Raw genomic sequence first — 17,816 nt, 5'->3', positions numbered from 1 at the left:
TCCCTCCTTTTCGGCGCTTGTTTGACCCATCACTTCCTTGACCCTTGTGTCATATAATTCTTAAGCATTTAAATTCCTATTCATTTTGAATGGGTAATGTCTGCTTCGTCTGCTTACCAATCAAGAATCCGTTGTTCTAATTCGGCCCGACAGGTAAAGGGCGAGAAACCTGGCCAGTACCTATCGGCTACACTGAGCTTCAATCTCTGGTCCGCCCTCACCAATCTTTCACAAAAGAAACCCACCTGTCTAGCTTAAACTATGTCAATAATTTTCCTCACTCTTTATCTGTGCCTTAATCAAAGCGTAGATTAGGAGTGCACGCCAGTGGAACTCTCTTCCGTCTGCCTGTTTCCCATCCGACTACAACTTGGATGTCTACAAGTCCAACATAAATTAGTTCATGATAAACCTCCCTCTTAAGTAAACACTCTCTCAAATCTCCATTACTAACGATTACTAAGATATTATCCCATTGATTACTGTACTCGCAATAACCCTTATCCCCGAGATGCTTCCGGGCCTTGATAAATGGGGTACTAGCAGGTCCCCTCTCCCAGGCCTTTAAACCATGTTTTCGGTTAAGTTCGATGTATTGTTTACACCCTGAGGCGCCCCGACCGGGAAATGCGGGCGTGGATTCCCAGGCAGTTTTTACTAGGTAAGAGTTTCTCTCCTTTGGCAAACTTGCTTGACACTCTACTTTCCCTATCTTGTTTCTCCTAATGCTCTGGTGGGCAGTAATTAAATATATATCCATTTTAAAATTGGAGATAAGTAAATGTATCACAGGTAAGGAAGACATTTTTGATAGCTTAAATAAGGGAACTAAATTAATCTGGAGCAAGGCACTAGATTCAATATGCGGGAACATTTTTTTACCCTTCTGATTAAGGGAGGTGGTGTTTGATCAACACTGCCGTGAGCCAAAGTTTAATATACTGTTTGTTTTTTTAAATCCCGGAACAGTTTCATTGTAAACAACTTATTATACCTAAAATTAACATTAGGGATGTCGTGAATTCCAAGAAACAAGTTGATCCAACGATTGCAGGTGATTAAATGACTTACTGACTTAATAATTTTCCAACGAATAATAAAACAAATATAAAAATTAAATAAGATTTTTATTATATGGTTTTAAAGGTTAAAACACTTTCAAGATCACACACACACTCACACACACACACACACAAACACACGCACGCAAACACACATACAAACACACATACACACAAAGACACACAAAGACACACACACAGACACACACACACAAACGCACACACAAACACACACACAAACACGCACCCACACAAACACACACAAACACACACACACAAACACACACACAAACACACACACAAACACGCGCACACACAAACACACACAAACACACACACAAACACACACACAAACCAAGGTTTAACACAAACACACACACAAACACACAAGGTTTAACACAAACACACACACAAACACACACACACAAACACACACAAACACACACACAGACGCACACACAGAAACACATACATATGTATATATATATACTAAATTAAGCTTAAAAATAAATTTTCAACAAGTAGATAAACATATCAGGACGAAAAGGGCTCTACCTGGATAAATTATGTAATAATTTTTAAAAATACGAATAAAGTTACATGGAAACTTTATTGTATTATCGTTGCGAAGCATTAAGCTTAGAAATGATTTGGCCTAAAGGGGTTTCTTCCATATTTTCTTTTTCCGTAATTCTTGTTGACGTGATAATAATGTGTCTATGTAACATTAATTAACAAAATCACATTGCACCTTGCCTTTTCTATCTTACTCTAAACACACACCCACATACGCACGCATATATATATATATATAAATCTCGCTCGCTCTCTCTCTCTCTCTCTCTCTCTCTATATATATATATATATATATACATCTATCTATCTATCTATATATATCTATTATATCTATAAAAGTGAACGTGTCTGTCTGTGTGTCTGTCTGTGTGTCTGTGTGTCTGTGTACATTTCCCTACGCAATAACTCTGTCAATTTGTAGTCTATAGACTCGAAATTTGAAATACCGGGTACTGAGATTTGGGAAAATCGATGTGACGAGTGTCAGCCAGAAATTTGGCTGTTAAGGGGTCAAATTTCAATGATTTGACCTTTAAGAACTCTACCAAACTCCTCCGACAATTTTGGGTCTAGACACTTGAAATTTTAGATATAGGTTCCTTGAACATGGATCTAACTTAATAAAGTGATTTGAGCCCGAAACAATAAATTTTAAGTGGTCATAATAGGGGTCAAAATTTTAAAAAATTAACCATTTTTTTTTGTTTTTTTTTTTGCCTTTTTTGCACAGCATACACCTCCAAACACCCGAGCAACGCCGCGCACCCCTGCTAGTATATATATATATATATATATATATATATATATATATATATATATATATATATACTCGGGGCTCACCAGTTATCAAGGCCAGGAATATATGTATATTGTATATAGTTTCTTCCAGTCTTTACCTGTGCCTAAACCTAAACGTTGATTCTATAAACAAAGCTTCTTTCTTCGAACTGCACAACAGCACACCTTCCGTTTACCTGCTTTCTAGGTGCCTACAATATGGCCGTTTTCAAGTCCAACGTATACAAGTTCTTGATCAGCCGTTCCCCTTCAAGTAATCCAATTTACACTTCTAAGTATTACTATTATATTGTCATTTTGACCACTGTACACTCATTAACCCTTATCCTCGAGTGGCATCTGGGCCTTGATAAGTGATGATTTCCTTGTAAAAAAATATAATACATTTAAAATAAATGCTTGACCCTACCAGACCTGAGCTACTGAACCTAATTTTCCCCTGTACCTGGCCTCCTGGGCAAAATTGTGAAATCCTGATCGGAAGCTACAAAATTGCGACTTCATCCTTCATCAACCATACCAGAATCTCCCCTATAAACTGGTTGAGTTACAGGCTCCTTTCTTTGAGCAATTGATTCTGATCTAGGCCTACTTGCATCATCAGATTTATCATCTCTTTCTCCTGGATCAATATATTTTTGTTCAGAAACATACTCCCACTTAAATGCGCGTTCGTCTGAATCAGAATTTGCCACTTTATTCAACACTTGTTGCAACGCGAAACTCCTTGGTCTCACTCTTTTACCTGTCGAAGTACTTGCTTTATCACTAGCTCGCTGTATTGCTACCTTAGTCTACAAAACAACCCACAACTCCGCCAAAAAGAAGTCATTTGCAGAACATTAGACTTGCGTTAAATCGAGGCTAAGCAACGGAAGGGTAGCTGACAACATAAAAACACGTGGTCGGAAAAAAACATCGGTTTAGTGATAACTCGGTATATAACATTTTTTTTTTAAATTACTGGTATATCAGTAGTGCAGTCTGGTAAGGTTAAATATCCACGATATTTCCCGCGGTTAAGGAAAGGATTAAACACTAGTGTGTGTAGGTATTTAATAGTTATTACAGTAAATAATTATGACAACCCCTTTAAGAACTCGATTCTTATCGCTGAGCACTTTACAGTTTACACTTTAGCTCGCATGCGCATGCGCAGATCATGATGCTAAATCATTAGATCATTCTAACAAATGTTAAGACATTTAAAAAATAAATGTTTAAATTTACACGACATTTCCCGCGGTGTAGGTTGGCCGAGACGATTTGTTCCTTACTAATGGAGTCAAAGAGAACTTCGTACACCGCTTCCAATATCCCAACACCAAAAATCGTTTCATCCTGCACTGATTATTCCCACTAGTGTCTGAAGGTATTTAATAAAAAAAAATATTAAAGTAAATAATTATATATATATATATATATATTATTTACAAAAAGTTTAGATAAGTCATCAGTTCCGTCGGTTTTAAACCTGATAATAGGGAACCGTTTTAGATACCCATATCAAGCGCTCTTCAGCAGATAGTCATAAGTTAAATAAGAAATCAAAAATAGAAATAATACGCTCTTATTTTTAAAGTTTTTCTTATAATAGAGCACTTTGCTGGAATCCTCCCCCCAAATATATATATATATATATAACTACTTCATTTACTCATATAAACCTAATATACGAAAGTATAGATTTATGCGTAAAGTATTTACTTCAAAAGTGCTCAATACGTAGGTAGAGCTAGTTAGTAATTTATAAAATATATATGGCGATTAAGCTACACTGAATATTCTGCGTTTCATCCACTATAGGATTCGTCAGGCTTATGCATAAGCCTGACGAATCCTATAGTGGATGAAACACAGAATATTCAGTGTAGCTTAATCGCCATATATATTTTATAAATTACTATATATATATATATATATATATATATATATATATATATATATATATATACATATATAGCATATATCATTCTCCTTGCAGGTTACTAAATAAAAATAAAAATACATAAATTAAAAAGGTTCAGGTCTTACGAACTTTAACTTTGCTTCATGCCAGTCATGGCATCTTTTCTCTCCTCAGAATTTGGAAATTTTCTTGAACATTTTTAATTATTGTATTTTAATTCTTCTTGGCTTATGGGATCAACTATGATGTAAACGGTTTGCACATCGTAGAAAGATATGACTGTATTTACATAAAGAATAGGAATAGTAATCATTATATATATATATATATATATATATATATATATATCTAATATGCTGAGATTATATACTAAAGAACAAGTTCTCTTTATAATAATTATATTATAATATAAATAGATATAAGCATTATGGTTTAAATTTCTCGTCATCTCGATAAAATATCTCGTTATATATATATATATATATATATATATATATATATATATATATATATATATATATATATATATATACATATAGTGTTATAATGGAATACTTCCAGGAGGAAATCCGGGTATGAGAGCTCAATGTGATAAACAGAGCAATAACATAAACATATTTTTTTATATATATATATTTTAATATATGGCATATTTATATATATATATATATATATATATATATTATATATATATATATATATATATTTGTGTGTGTGTGTGCGTGTGTGTGTGTATGCGTACGCTGAGATCATGCACTAATGAACAAGGTCTCTATAACATCAATAGATATAAATAATTATGTTTAAATTTCTTGTTATTCGGCGTTTAACAAAATGTACTTTTGTTTTAGAAGTGTTAATAAAAAGTTTCTGAAATTTTGGACAAAGGAACAGGGATTATCCGAGGAAGGAATGAATCAACAAACGTAGAGTATAAGAATTTTGTTGTATTTAAACATCAAGGTTCTTTTTATTCGTACAGTCACTGTATAAAAAGCGATAATTGCTAATCAGTTCATTGTTAATCGTTCTCTTTGCACTGTTGTGGTACGTTCTTCTAAAAGAACCGTTTCTTTTGTCAATAAAGAAATTATTTGGTGAATACCACACTAAATTTACCTCCGATAATTGACAAATGAAGACAAAGATTTTAATTGGGGAAAACAGGTATAAATTCAGACGTTTTGGCTGTTCGACCACAGATCAACCACGACTGTCTTGAAGTTCGTTTTCAGTTAGTTGGAAAGACGTTCAACAACAACTCCAGCCATGCCTAACTACACCCTCCATTACTTCAATGGCCGCGGCCGTGCCGAGTGCATGCGTATGATGTTCCATATGGCCGGCGTCAAATACATGGACAAGAGATACGAATTCTCCGACTGGGATCGTTGCAGGAATGGTAAGTATATATATATTTATAATTATTTTTTTACTATAATAATTATCAAATACCTACAGACACTAGTGTTTCATCCTTTCGGGAATCTTCAGTGCAGGGTGTCACGGTTAATACCAGTCGAACGATTCGAACCCCGCATCACGAGACATCTCTGGCTCGATTAAGCGAAGACCTAATCCATTCGGCTACCATTAACTGCGTGAAATAACGTCGAATTTAAACATTTTAATTTTAAATGTTCATTTACGTCAGTCAGAGAGTGATCTAATCGTTATACGATGATCTATGTATGCATATATATATATATATATATATATATATATATATATATATATTAGAAGATATACGAATAAATACGTTAGAATACGCGGCGTCGTTGGTTTAGCAAACGTTTACCTAGTTATTAGATAGAGTGGTTACAATATGATCGTTAACAAACTGAAAACCCCTTCACCTAACTGATGTTTCATATAATCGGCGTTAAATATATAAGCAAGAGATACGAATGTTTGATTGGGATTTCCGTAGATATTGCTAAAACCATGACTTTTATTTAGCAGTTTTGAAGGACTGAACCGGAAATTTAACACATAAACGACTATATGTATGTCAGCCTAACTGTCGGTCTGTCTCACGTCCCCATATTTTCAAACTCTATTTCATCCGAAACTAAATATCACAGAACGCCGCTAGCGGCTTCACATGGTGGAACTTTTTACAGGCCGTTCTTTTCCAAGTCTTTAGCTGGTTAAAATTGTTACTTTCTGTATTGAAACCTATAAGAGACAAGCTGTGTTGCAAGATTATCTAACAATGCTATGCGCTTATTAAGTAATTGTCTCTCTCTTAACATATATATGTGTTATATAGTAACATTTTCTTTTTTTTATAGTTGTAAATGTCCAAGCGTTTAGTTGGTTTATGTAAGCGCTAAGTTTACTATATCTTCAACTTTGTTAGGTTCAATAGATATATATAAGGTACTTATGCACTTTGCCACCGTGCTGAAATAATACCGTTACTATTTTGAAAACCATAAATATTTTTTAACGTGTTTTACAACAGGCAGAATCAAAATATTTATTTACATGCTTGGAAAATAATATTTTTCTGTTTTAATTTCTTACAGATATTTTTTAACAATTATTTTTTGTCGGAAATCAGATAAGTCTTTATGATTATTGACTGTTCACATTTCTCTGTCTCTACTGATATATAAAAGTCACTTTGTGTTTGTGTATGTGAATTCCTTCCTCATAGGTTCCGAAACGACTGAGCTTATCTGTTGCAAATTTCACGCAAAGGTAATTTACATGTCTGGTAGTGTTCTTAGATAAATTTTGTACAGGAATCCCTCCGATAAGTATCGAAAATCGAAAAAGTCCGATTTAAAAAAAAACAGTTTTTCTCTTATCGAAAAACAAGAAGAATTTTTACAGGGAGATGTATTATAAGTTGCACCGGCCGGTGTTACGTAAATTATTCCCTTGTAAAAATTCTTCCGTTTTATCTATAACAGAAAAAAGATTGTTTAAGATCGTCAAGCCCAAATATCAGCTGACGTGATATTATAAACAAACACAGACGGAATTTGATAAACGGCATTATGAATAATACTTTTTTATTTTGTTATTTTTTTGCGAATTAGTCATTCGGGCAAATTATTCCTCGTAATATATCATATTCATAAGAGGATTAATTCTATAATAATATATACGCAATCTGCATAAATTAAATAGCCGGTGTAAGAGTATTGTACAAACGGGCAACGCCGGGTGCCCATCTATTATCAAATACAACGCCGGATACTTCAGCTTGTTACTAATAAAAACAAACAACCGCAACAATCCTGCAGTTCTGATTGCGGTCACGGACCAGCAAATTAAATAACAACTTCTTGATTTCGCGACAATGTTTATCAGCTACGGCATTTGCTTCGATAAACTTTATTTGCATCTTTATATAAGACTATACTATCTTTTCTTTTCTTTTAGATTTCCCATGTAATTATCTCCCTTGTCTGGAGATGGACGGTGGCATGAGGATGCCTGAGACCATGGCCATCTGCAGATACTTGTCCAGGGAATTCGGTAAGTATAAAAAGGAGAACACGAGTCTCAATAATATAGAAAAATTACATTTGTGCAAACATTTTTGTCGGTTTCATGAATGTATCCTTTCTCAAACACCCGTCTAACCGAATCCACAGTGAAAAATTTCCCCCACTCTTTATCTGTGCCTAAATCAAAACGTGGATTCCATGAACAAAGCTTCTTTCTTAGAACTGCGCGCCTGTGGAACTCTGCTCCGTTTGCCTGCTTCCCACCTGACTACAACTTGGATGTCTTCAAGTCCAACGTTAACAAATTCCTAATGAACCGCTCCCTTAAGTAAACACTTCATCAAATTTCCGCACAAACGTAATGTACTTGCAATAACCCTTATCCCTGAGTGGCTTCCGGGCCTTGATAAGTGGTGACCAATGTGTAAAAAAAAGAACGAAAAAAATGCAATTGTGTTTGTTTAATTATTTGGAATTTTATGACGTCCATTACTTAACCATTACCGTGTCAGATTTATTTGTTTGTAGATTCATATTTTACACAAATGATATGTTTTGTCCCTCTATCTATCTTTAATGCTTTTATAATCTTCTTAATCAATTATCATATTCAAGTGTTTTTTACGACCTGGTCAAATCACCTTCTGGCGATGCTGGGGTGGGGGAGGTTAACAATCACCACAACCAGGGTACTAAGATGCAGTGCCACAATTATACAGATTCAAGAACTGACAATAGCAGACCTCCCTGAAATTGATCACCTCCAATCAAACTATCTCTTTGATATTTGACTGGTACACCGCAAAATAGTCGTAAAGGGTGAACGAAAGTGATCATTTCGAGGAGGTATTTATTGCCAGAAAAAAATGTCACATCCTCTAATATTCTGAAGGAACAAATTCTCTTTGTTTTCGGCTTTATTTATAACAAGTATGGCTACCCGGCTAATTTCTATATTTTTTTTTATGTCTGTAGTAGGTCAACTGCATCCAATTATGTGCGTTAGTTGGATACTAAGGACATGTTAGTTTGATACTGAGACACTCCCAGGAAAAAAAGCAAAGCAACTAATTTGTAAATCAAAATAGTAACGAACATTCATTCGAGCTAAAAAAAAAAATAAATAAAATAGCCGCCGTAGACAGGCAGGCTAAAACTTGTAACGGGAAAGAGGAAAAGGAAAGAAAAAAAAAAGCTAACACGCTAGCTGTCACGGCCACGACGACTTATGACGTCACGACGGATCAGAAGAAACGTTTTTTTTTTAAACGTACATTGAGATCGCTAGGCGTATGAGTCAACAAAATGGCGACGCAAAAGGTGACCTTGCAAAAATCAACCCAGTTGTCCAGCACAGAAAGAATCTTTTTGGCCAGTTTTTAGATATTTAAACTTACATTAATTACACCTTATCAAATCCCCAATGCTATTACTACGATACTATCCCATTGATTACTATACACACAATAACCCTTATCCCCGAATGGCTCCTGGGACTTGATAAGTGGTGACCCCAATGTAAAAAAAAATAATAATGTTGCTTTAAATCTACTGATTGAGCTGAGGTTAATGTTACAAACTTTTCACATTTACGACACTTCTATATTATACAGGTTTCTACCCAAAGAGCAGCATGGACATGATGAGGTGTGACTACATCTGTGATTGTTTCTATGAAATCATGCACGATTACATGAGGTACTTCCACTGGAAGAACGGACGCTTCAGGGTAAGCTCATCATTTGAGAGATGTTAAATATTTCAGAGTTGCATTATTTCATGACATACACATAATACACACACACACACGAACACACGAACACACACACACACACACACATATATATATATATATATATATATATATATATATATATATATTAAATGTTTATTTTTTAAATGTCGTTGATTTCAATGTATACCGTTTTCGTTTAAGGGTCTAGATTGTTATGTTTAAAACCTAATCACCGTTAATTTCGAGTAAAGCTCAATGTATCTATTTAATAGATGCAGAGCATATATAGTGCAAAACTTTGTTAAAATTCAAAGACTTACATTTTTCTTTTTTAAAAAAGAAATTTTCGGCCATATTGTTTATAAATATATCATTATAATACAATTATTTGTATAATGCAAACTTGCTAGAGAAACGGTATTTACTTGCTTCCCCATAGACGCAAAATGTGACACATGGTCGTTTTTAACGTGGGGGAAAATCAGCTACCGAAAAAGAGGAACTCTGGAAGTAGGCAAAAATAAAAATATCTTAGTATAGAAACGTTTCCACCTCCATTGATTAAAGACATATTCATTTGACTGTAGCATCAGAACAGAAATTATACACTGGTCCTGGCCTATGACAGGTAACTAAAAAGAATTAATGTTTTACCATGAGTTTCATCTGAAATTACAATTATACCAGTTATTGAAGCAGTAACACCCCAGCTAGTGCTAATCTTGACAAAGTTAAACAGGAAGTGCATATCGATGTGACACGAAGTTTTCGAAAGGAAACGTTTATCAAGAAATATGACAGGGAAAATACACTAGGTGAAAATACAATAGGTGAGTGTAATTACATTAACATAGAGTGTCAAATATGGCACATCTAGATATCGCACGCCCTCATAGATATCGAGGTTTACAAATATCAGTTTTGCTATAGACCTAACGTAGGAGAAATCGCCAATAACGCTGTAATAACTAAAATAAAACTTTGAAAATCACCAAGAGCTCATGCATTTATTCCCGGAAAGTTTCATTTCTCTGTTGTAGATACTGATGGTTTGAGACTCCAAGACATAACCCTGTAATAAACGTTTACTAGGAGAAGATATTCCTGGCGAAATGCATCAAGAATAATGATAATTCTGTAGAATTTTCTTTTTTTAGTGATATAACTCTTGTCTTAGTAGTTCTTTAAGCTTTTGTAGTTACAAAATAAGAATCCATACTTTTGGACGACTTTCGTATCGCAAAGCCCGCTACATTTTTAATAATGATTTTTTTTTTATAAATCGTAAACAGAGTCTCAAAGAACTCAAAGAAGTCTGGTCTGTTTCATACATTATTTAATGGCTTAGAATGGCTTCTTGGATCTTTTTTTGACAATTTCTTTGGTCTGCTTTCATTATATATATATATATATATATATATATATATATATATATATATATATATATATATATATATATCTTAAACGCTTTCTATGTTCGTTCATTTTGCATTAGTTCCAGTTTTTTCTTTGTCGCCGAAGAGATTATACCGATTTTCCACAGTATATTATTACTGTTTTCGGTGTATCGAAACCGATGGTACCACCTTGAAATATCTATACATAGTGTCAGAATAAATATTGTATATATATATATATATATATATATATATATATATATATATGTATTTGTTTATTGTTATGTAAACATGCTCACATCCCCTGCTGCAAACAGCCACCTGTTTCAATCAAACAACAGATATCATCAGGCAAGTCGCTGCCTGATGATATATGTTGTTTGATTGAAACAAGTGGCTGTTTGTAGCAGCGGAATGTGAGCATGTTTATATTACAATAAACAAGTATTATCAGCTCTTTTTATTAAGCACTATCTAACAACCTCGTTGAATTCAGTAGTCCATTACTTTTGAATAAAAAACCCCGAGGATATATATATATATATATATATATATATATATATATATATATATATATATATATATATATGTATAAAATAATAACTAGTTTTTCGTGCTTTCGGGAATTATCAGTGCAGGGTGACACAATTAAAACCGGTCGCAGGATTCGAACCCAACCACGAAGCCATGTATTATTCCATTAGCAAAGAACACACCTGTCAATCACAACCGTAAAAAATATGGTTGAAATGTTACCATTTATATTTTAAATGTTGTAACATCAAGCTATAGTGATCTAATGATTATAACACCATATATATATATATATATATATATATATATATATATATATATATATATATAGTTAGTAAGTTATAAAATATATATGGCGATTAAGCTACACTGAATATTCCGCGTTTGATGCACTCTAGGACTCTTCAGGCTCATGCGCGAATTTTGTGGTTATTTGTCGTTTTTGTATACGCATCTTCTATTGAGATATATACATATATATATTTTTATTTATTTATTATTTTTAAAATAGTAATCTACGTACACGTGTGTTTCGAGGTAATTACATCTCGTCAGCGTAGCTTAACTGTTTCTAGGGATCGAATGTCAGACCGTGTTTACCACAATCAGGTGCCTTTACCGTTAGGACACGAAACGTTATAAATTTAGATTTGTTATTTTTGTTTTTTCAAACGATAAATACGGTTAATATTGGCTCCGCTCCGAAGCTCATTTTTCTTTTTTTGGACGTATATAACATTTTTATTTACTTATTATTTTTAAAACAGTAATCTACGTACACGCGTATTTAGAGGTAATTACCTCTCGTCAGCGTATATATATATATATATATATATATATATATATATATATATATATATATATATATATATATACATATACACATTGATTTAAAAATATAATTACCCACTAAACCGATAAAACAATACATATACCGCTCCCCATTTACGAATACCAAGTTTGTCAAAGGGAAACTATTCCCAACTCGCATTTAGGAAAAATGCACTTTCGTATAAATAATTGAATTCGTTCAAAACGTACCGTAAAACAAAAACATTTAGAACACACACACACACATACACACACACATACAAACAAACACACACATATATATATATATATATATAATTAAAGCAAGTCGATGAAAATAGGGAAAAACGCTTTATAATAGTTGATAGTAATCACACACACATATATACATATACTATATAATTATTATAAGAATATTAGTGAATAAATTGAAATCAATAATTGTTGTTATCATTGTTTTCATTTTTAACAAAGTTTTCATTATTCGACGGTTATTTTACAGCACAACTTCTCTGATCGCGCCATGATGAGTTCCAATATGGGATCCAGTGGCATGATGAGCCCTACCATGGGATCCAGTGGAATGATGAGCCCTACCATGGGATCCAGTGGAATGATGGGATCTAGTGACATGAACTCCAACTATGATGTAAGTTTGACTATCTAACACTTCACCCACATTATATATATATATATATATATATATATATATATATATGTGTGTGTGTGTGTGTGTGTATATGTATATATATATGTATTAAATTGTAATTAAATGAATTTCCAAAAACTCTCATTGAAATGAATTTCATATCAAAGAATTTTTATTATTCTAAGCAAGACAAAGAATGCTTTAGAAAACTAATCTTCTTAACCTATAGGGTTTCGATGTCTACCATCTCATCAGAGGAGAAAGAATATTAGCAAATATTTATAAATGTATGCACCCTATTTGCTAAAGTCAGTAAGACATGGAAAGTCAAAGTCAAAATAAAAATAAAGTTATATGTATAAAGTATATATATATATATATATATATATATATATAAATGTATACATATATGTTTATATATATAAATGTATATATATGTATATATATATATATATAGAAAGATTTTTACATGTACATAATTTTATAAAACTCTTGAATAACAACAAACGTAGATTTTTTTCTTTCAATAGTTTAAACATAAACCATTTAAAAGAAACTTTAAAAAATCCCATTTAAAAGAAACTTTCAAAAAGAAAACCAAAATGCACTTTTAAAGTATATTTCTCCTTAACTCTAATTGTATGTTTAACAACCATACATTAGATAAAAGGGATAAACATTGGTGGTACAAAAAAAAAACACTATCGAGACGTCTTTCAGCCAACCCTTTTCAAGATTAACGTTGGCAATGGGGGAGAAAACATCGTTTAAAAACGTGGTCAAAAGACCATAAATTCATAGTGAGGGTAAAAAAAAAATGATAGGGAATAGGAGAAAAAGGAACACTCTCAGCGAATACCCATCAGTTCTAAATTATGGGTATACTCCCTTTGCTTACAAAGAGGTGGTTGGCGCAAATTAATGGATGCAGCTTCGAGAATTTTTAAGTGTATTCTCGAGCGCGCTCTGTGTAAAACTGAGAAAGTTTCATCGGTGTATCCGTCAGTGCAGATTTGGCACTGTAATAAATGTTCACCAATGGCCGACTTCAAATAATTTTATCTTACACATCTATATATAAGCGTTTTTTTCTGGAATGTAGCTAGTAAAATGTGTTTACATCCAACCAAGTGGTTTTAACTAATCAGAAATATATTTTCAGAATAATTTATACTGATTTGAAACTATCTCCGCGTTGTAATACTAATAGATTTCGTCTCTGCTTCCAATATGGTCACGCCCCTTGTCGTTTATTTAGCAACGTTTGGTTTGAATCAGTCACATTTATTTCATTTCTGAAGAGTTGTGCTCTGTCTTAATACTTTGCTAATTGAAGACTTTTTCTTTACTACTGATTTCGCAGTAAGACACATTCATTTACTCTGGGATGGTTCCTCTGTTGTCTATGAAGCCCCCCCCCTACGGTCCGAATTTTTGGACGGGGTAGTTTAGCACAATCTACGAGTGTTTCATTTTTTAAATGTTGTGTTTTCTTCACTATATTAAACTTCTTCTGGCCAGGTGCGTGTCTATATTATGTTCGTTTTATTACTGTCAATTGAAATAACTAGACTCTAAATACTTAAAGTAAATATATATTAATAACGGTATTTTATTCTTTGTTTCAGAACTACATGTATTGGAGGTACATGAACACCTTCAACAGAATCATGCCTTTCATGGAAAGGACTCTGTGCATGCGTAATGGCGGAAACCAGTGGTTTATGGGAGATCAGGTACGGTTACTATATATAAACTACATATCTGATGTAAGGCTAAACGTTTTAAGATACAAAATGTTGATAACAGGGATATGTCAACCGATTCAAGAACATTAGATGATGCTAAGGCTTAATACAAGTGTGATACTATGTGTCGGGAGTGATCTCAGTATGTCAATGGAAATAGCCAGTATTTAAAGTGAGAACCACGTGAAGAATAAATTGCAAATTTGTTGGTTTTTTTATTGTAGTTTGTTGTGTGACTTGGATTTTTTCAAAAAACTCACGAAGATTGTGACTCAGGGTTTTGTGGTGTGTATGAAGACTTCATAGGAGGTCGCTATATGTTAACTTTCTAAATTGGTACTTTGTACGTTTTACTTTGAGAGCAGCATTACACTGATGCTGTACTCGAAGCCGGAGAAAGTTTAGACCGGAAATTGCACAAAAAATTATCACTTTAAAGTTTGAAGATGTTGTTTTCTCGATTGAAATTTGCTCAAATAAAATTCATCTAGATTTAGTACTTTTTCACAATTTCTCACATGAAGTGACTTCCTGCCTTGCCTAGATCTATTTCCCTGCAATTATTTGGATCCAAACAAAATTCTCTCAATGACATATAAGTCTACTTCGTTTTGTTTAATCACAGAAGAGAGGCAGTTGCTTTTGGACAACATCTACTTTCATATTTTTAATAAATTTCATATGAACTGTGTAACTGCTATAATTGCGGTCGGCTAAATTTGGACACTGTTTTACGGACAAAGAATTCGACTATAAACATTTTATACCGAATTGAATTATTTGATTTAATAAAATTATATAATTTATAAAAATAACTATGTCTGTCTAATTGTCTGTCTGTCTGTCTCCATATTTCAAACTCTATCTCTTCCGAAACTAAAAGTTGTAGAGCAGCGCTAGGCCCTCAAATAGTTGGGGGGTTTTATAGACCCGTATTTTATGGATCTTTAGCCGGTTAAAATAGTTTTTAAGGCGTACAGAAGTTGCCAAAATTGAAAAAAAATCGTTATACATGTTATACATTGATCTTAGTTTATTTTTAATAAGTTTATATGAGTGCCACATTTGGACAGCGGTAACGTCACCAGCTTTTAATGCTGTAGTTTTGCGTTCGGTTTCGATTCTAGCTGATGGCACCCAAAATGCATTTCTTTTTTTACTTTTTGAAATCACGACTCTATAATAATTTATACGAAATATGGACAAATTAAAAAGTAATATTTAAGCGTATATTTCGACCGGGCAAAACCAGGCCTCACTCCACCGCTAGTCATATATAAAATTTTCAAACAGGTTTTACTATCTTCAGTTAGACAATATTGTGAACGGACATGAGAAGTTTATGACAGTTTGATGAATCTTACTACTTTTGTATTTTCTGATGGCAAATTTGGAGGTGGATTTTGGTTGTGCCATTGGTACTAAAAATCGTTGCACCATCCACCATAATCACTCAACAGAGCCTCTCCGTTCCTTAGATGATAGGAACTCAATCTAATCTCAGTATGGATATCCCTAAGAATAACAGGTGCTACATCTTACCCAAATTAAATCTTGATCTGTACAAGGCAGAGGTGTTAATCTCTTTTAGGTATTATTAATACCTGCTCACCTAAATGCAGTAGCACTCCGAAATACGGCATTAATCCGTTCCGTGGTTGGAAGCGTATGGTGAAATCGCCGTATGGCGGGGCCTAAGCAAATATTAAAAATTAGTAACAAAATACAATGCAGTGTATAATACACATATATTTGATAAAAATAACATTAAAAATAAAAATAAATACCGCGATCAGGGACCGTAGTCAACATAGAACCGTAAACACGTATCCCGGGGGCACCGTATCCCGGAACAGCCGTATCACGAAGACACCGTATTCCGGGGTTCTACTGCACATACAAAGCCTAGTCTTTTTGAAAGGTCACTATTCTGGTATTGACTTAGCTTAATGTTGCTTAACTTGGTAATTCAACGAAAACTGGTACTTCAACGTAGCAATTCTTCTCCAAGAAATTTAATATGGTTACCTGTGGTTTTTATTTTTATGTATTGCTTGCAAGAGAAAGTGACAAATACGACCTGAATACGAAGGATTCTGATGCCGACACATCACTGATTATCATCAGATACCTGTCAGCTGAGTAGCTTTGACATTGCCAAAATTTCACCCCTTATTAGGATAAGGAACAGCTGTATGCCGCACGCAAAGAGAAAAACGACGGATACTGGTGTCGCACTTGAAGTTGTACCAGTGACTTGTTACCTGGTTACATTACTAATAACACTAGAACTAAATCTGTTTGGACTTTATAAGTTTTCTGCAATGCTAACCCTGGGATATATTGAATACTTAATATTAAATTATCTGAATTTTAGTATAGTTTTATATGCCATTTTTTCAAACTAGTCATTCTTAATCTAATGTGGTTAATTTTATTTTTCTCTTCTTCCAGATGATGTGGTGTGACATGATGTTCTACTGCTGCATGGAGAACATGTATATGCAGAACAAGTCCATGTTCAGCAACTATCCAAGAATGATGGCTCTCTACAACCGTTTCGCTAGTCATCCCAAGATCTGCACCTACCTTAAGAGTCGTTGCATGACCGACTGGTAAAAGCGAGAAATGGTTTGAACAAAAAGGTGTTTCTAGTGTTGCCCTTTGAAATCTTTCAAAGGAAACAACGGAATCTTTATTTTTATCCGAGATCATAAAATCTTGATAAAGAAAAGAAAAAATGTAAAAAATATCGAATAAATGAAATATATTCTCGTAATTTGTGATTTTGTAATTATTTTCTGTTCTTTGTTTTGCTTTTTTGATGTGATCACGCCTGTGTCTTTGTTTTCAAACTCCATCTCCTCCAAACCCAAACGTCGCAGAGCAGCGCTAGAACCATCAAATGATTGTTTCGCTATAATAAATACATGCAGCACTCAGCATTCCTAACTGTTCAGCAACTTTAAGCTGATTAGATATCCCGTTACTTAACTGTGGTGATCTAACGACAATTATGTCGTCGCCATAATTTTCTTTTCATACAAATCTGCTATATTTACTTTAAATCCCTTCCTTGTCCAGACCAATTAGTAAAATGCGAAACGATTTACAAGGGAAAATCTTCCACGTTCT

General features: G+C 33.5%; 1 protein-coding gene across 1 annotated transcript; it reads left to right on the top strand.

Moving 5' to 3' along the window:
- Positions 1-5,613: 5,613 nt before the first annotated feature.
- LOC145265283 (S-crystallin SL20-1-like) lies at positions 5,614-17,300 on the top strand. The gene is made up of 5 exons (XM_080121062.1): positions 5,614-5,746; positions 9,422-9,537; positions 12,787-12,933; positions 14,562-14,669; positions 17,136-17,300. The coding sequence occupies exons 1-5, from the start codon at positions 5,614-5,616 to the stop codon at positions 17,298-17,300; spliced, it is 669 nt and encodes a 222-aa protein (XP_079977188.1).
- The last annotated feature ends 516 nt before the right edge of the window (positions 17,301-17,816 follow it).

This window comes from Euprymna scolopes, chromosome 40 (assembly GCF_053919585.1).
Source record: "Euprymna scolopes isolate OS-2025 chromosome 40, ASM5391958v1, whole genome shotgun sequence".
In the NCBI taxonomy this organism is placed as follows: Eukaryota; Metazoa; Mollusca; class Cephalopoda; order Sepiida; family Sepiolidae; genus Euprymna; species Euprymna scolopes.
This window is presented reverse-complemented; position numbering and strand designations above follow the sequence as displayed.

Coding starts and splice junctions, on each gene's coding strand:
- LOC145265283 (XM_080121062.1), top strand. CDS start 5,614: ATGCCTAACTACACCCTCCATTACTTCAATGGCCGCGGCCGTGCCGAG. Junction 5,747..9,421: donor CTGGGATCGTTGCAGGAATG/GTAAGTATATAT, acceptor TATATTATACAG/GTTTCTACCCAAAGAGCAGC. Junction 12,934..14,561: donor ACATGAACTCCAACTATGAT/GTAAGTTTGACT, acceptor TCTTTGTTTCAG/AACTACATGTATTGGAGGTA.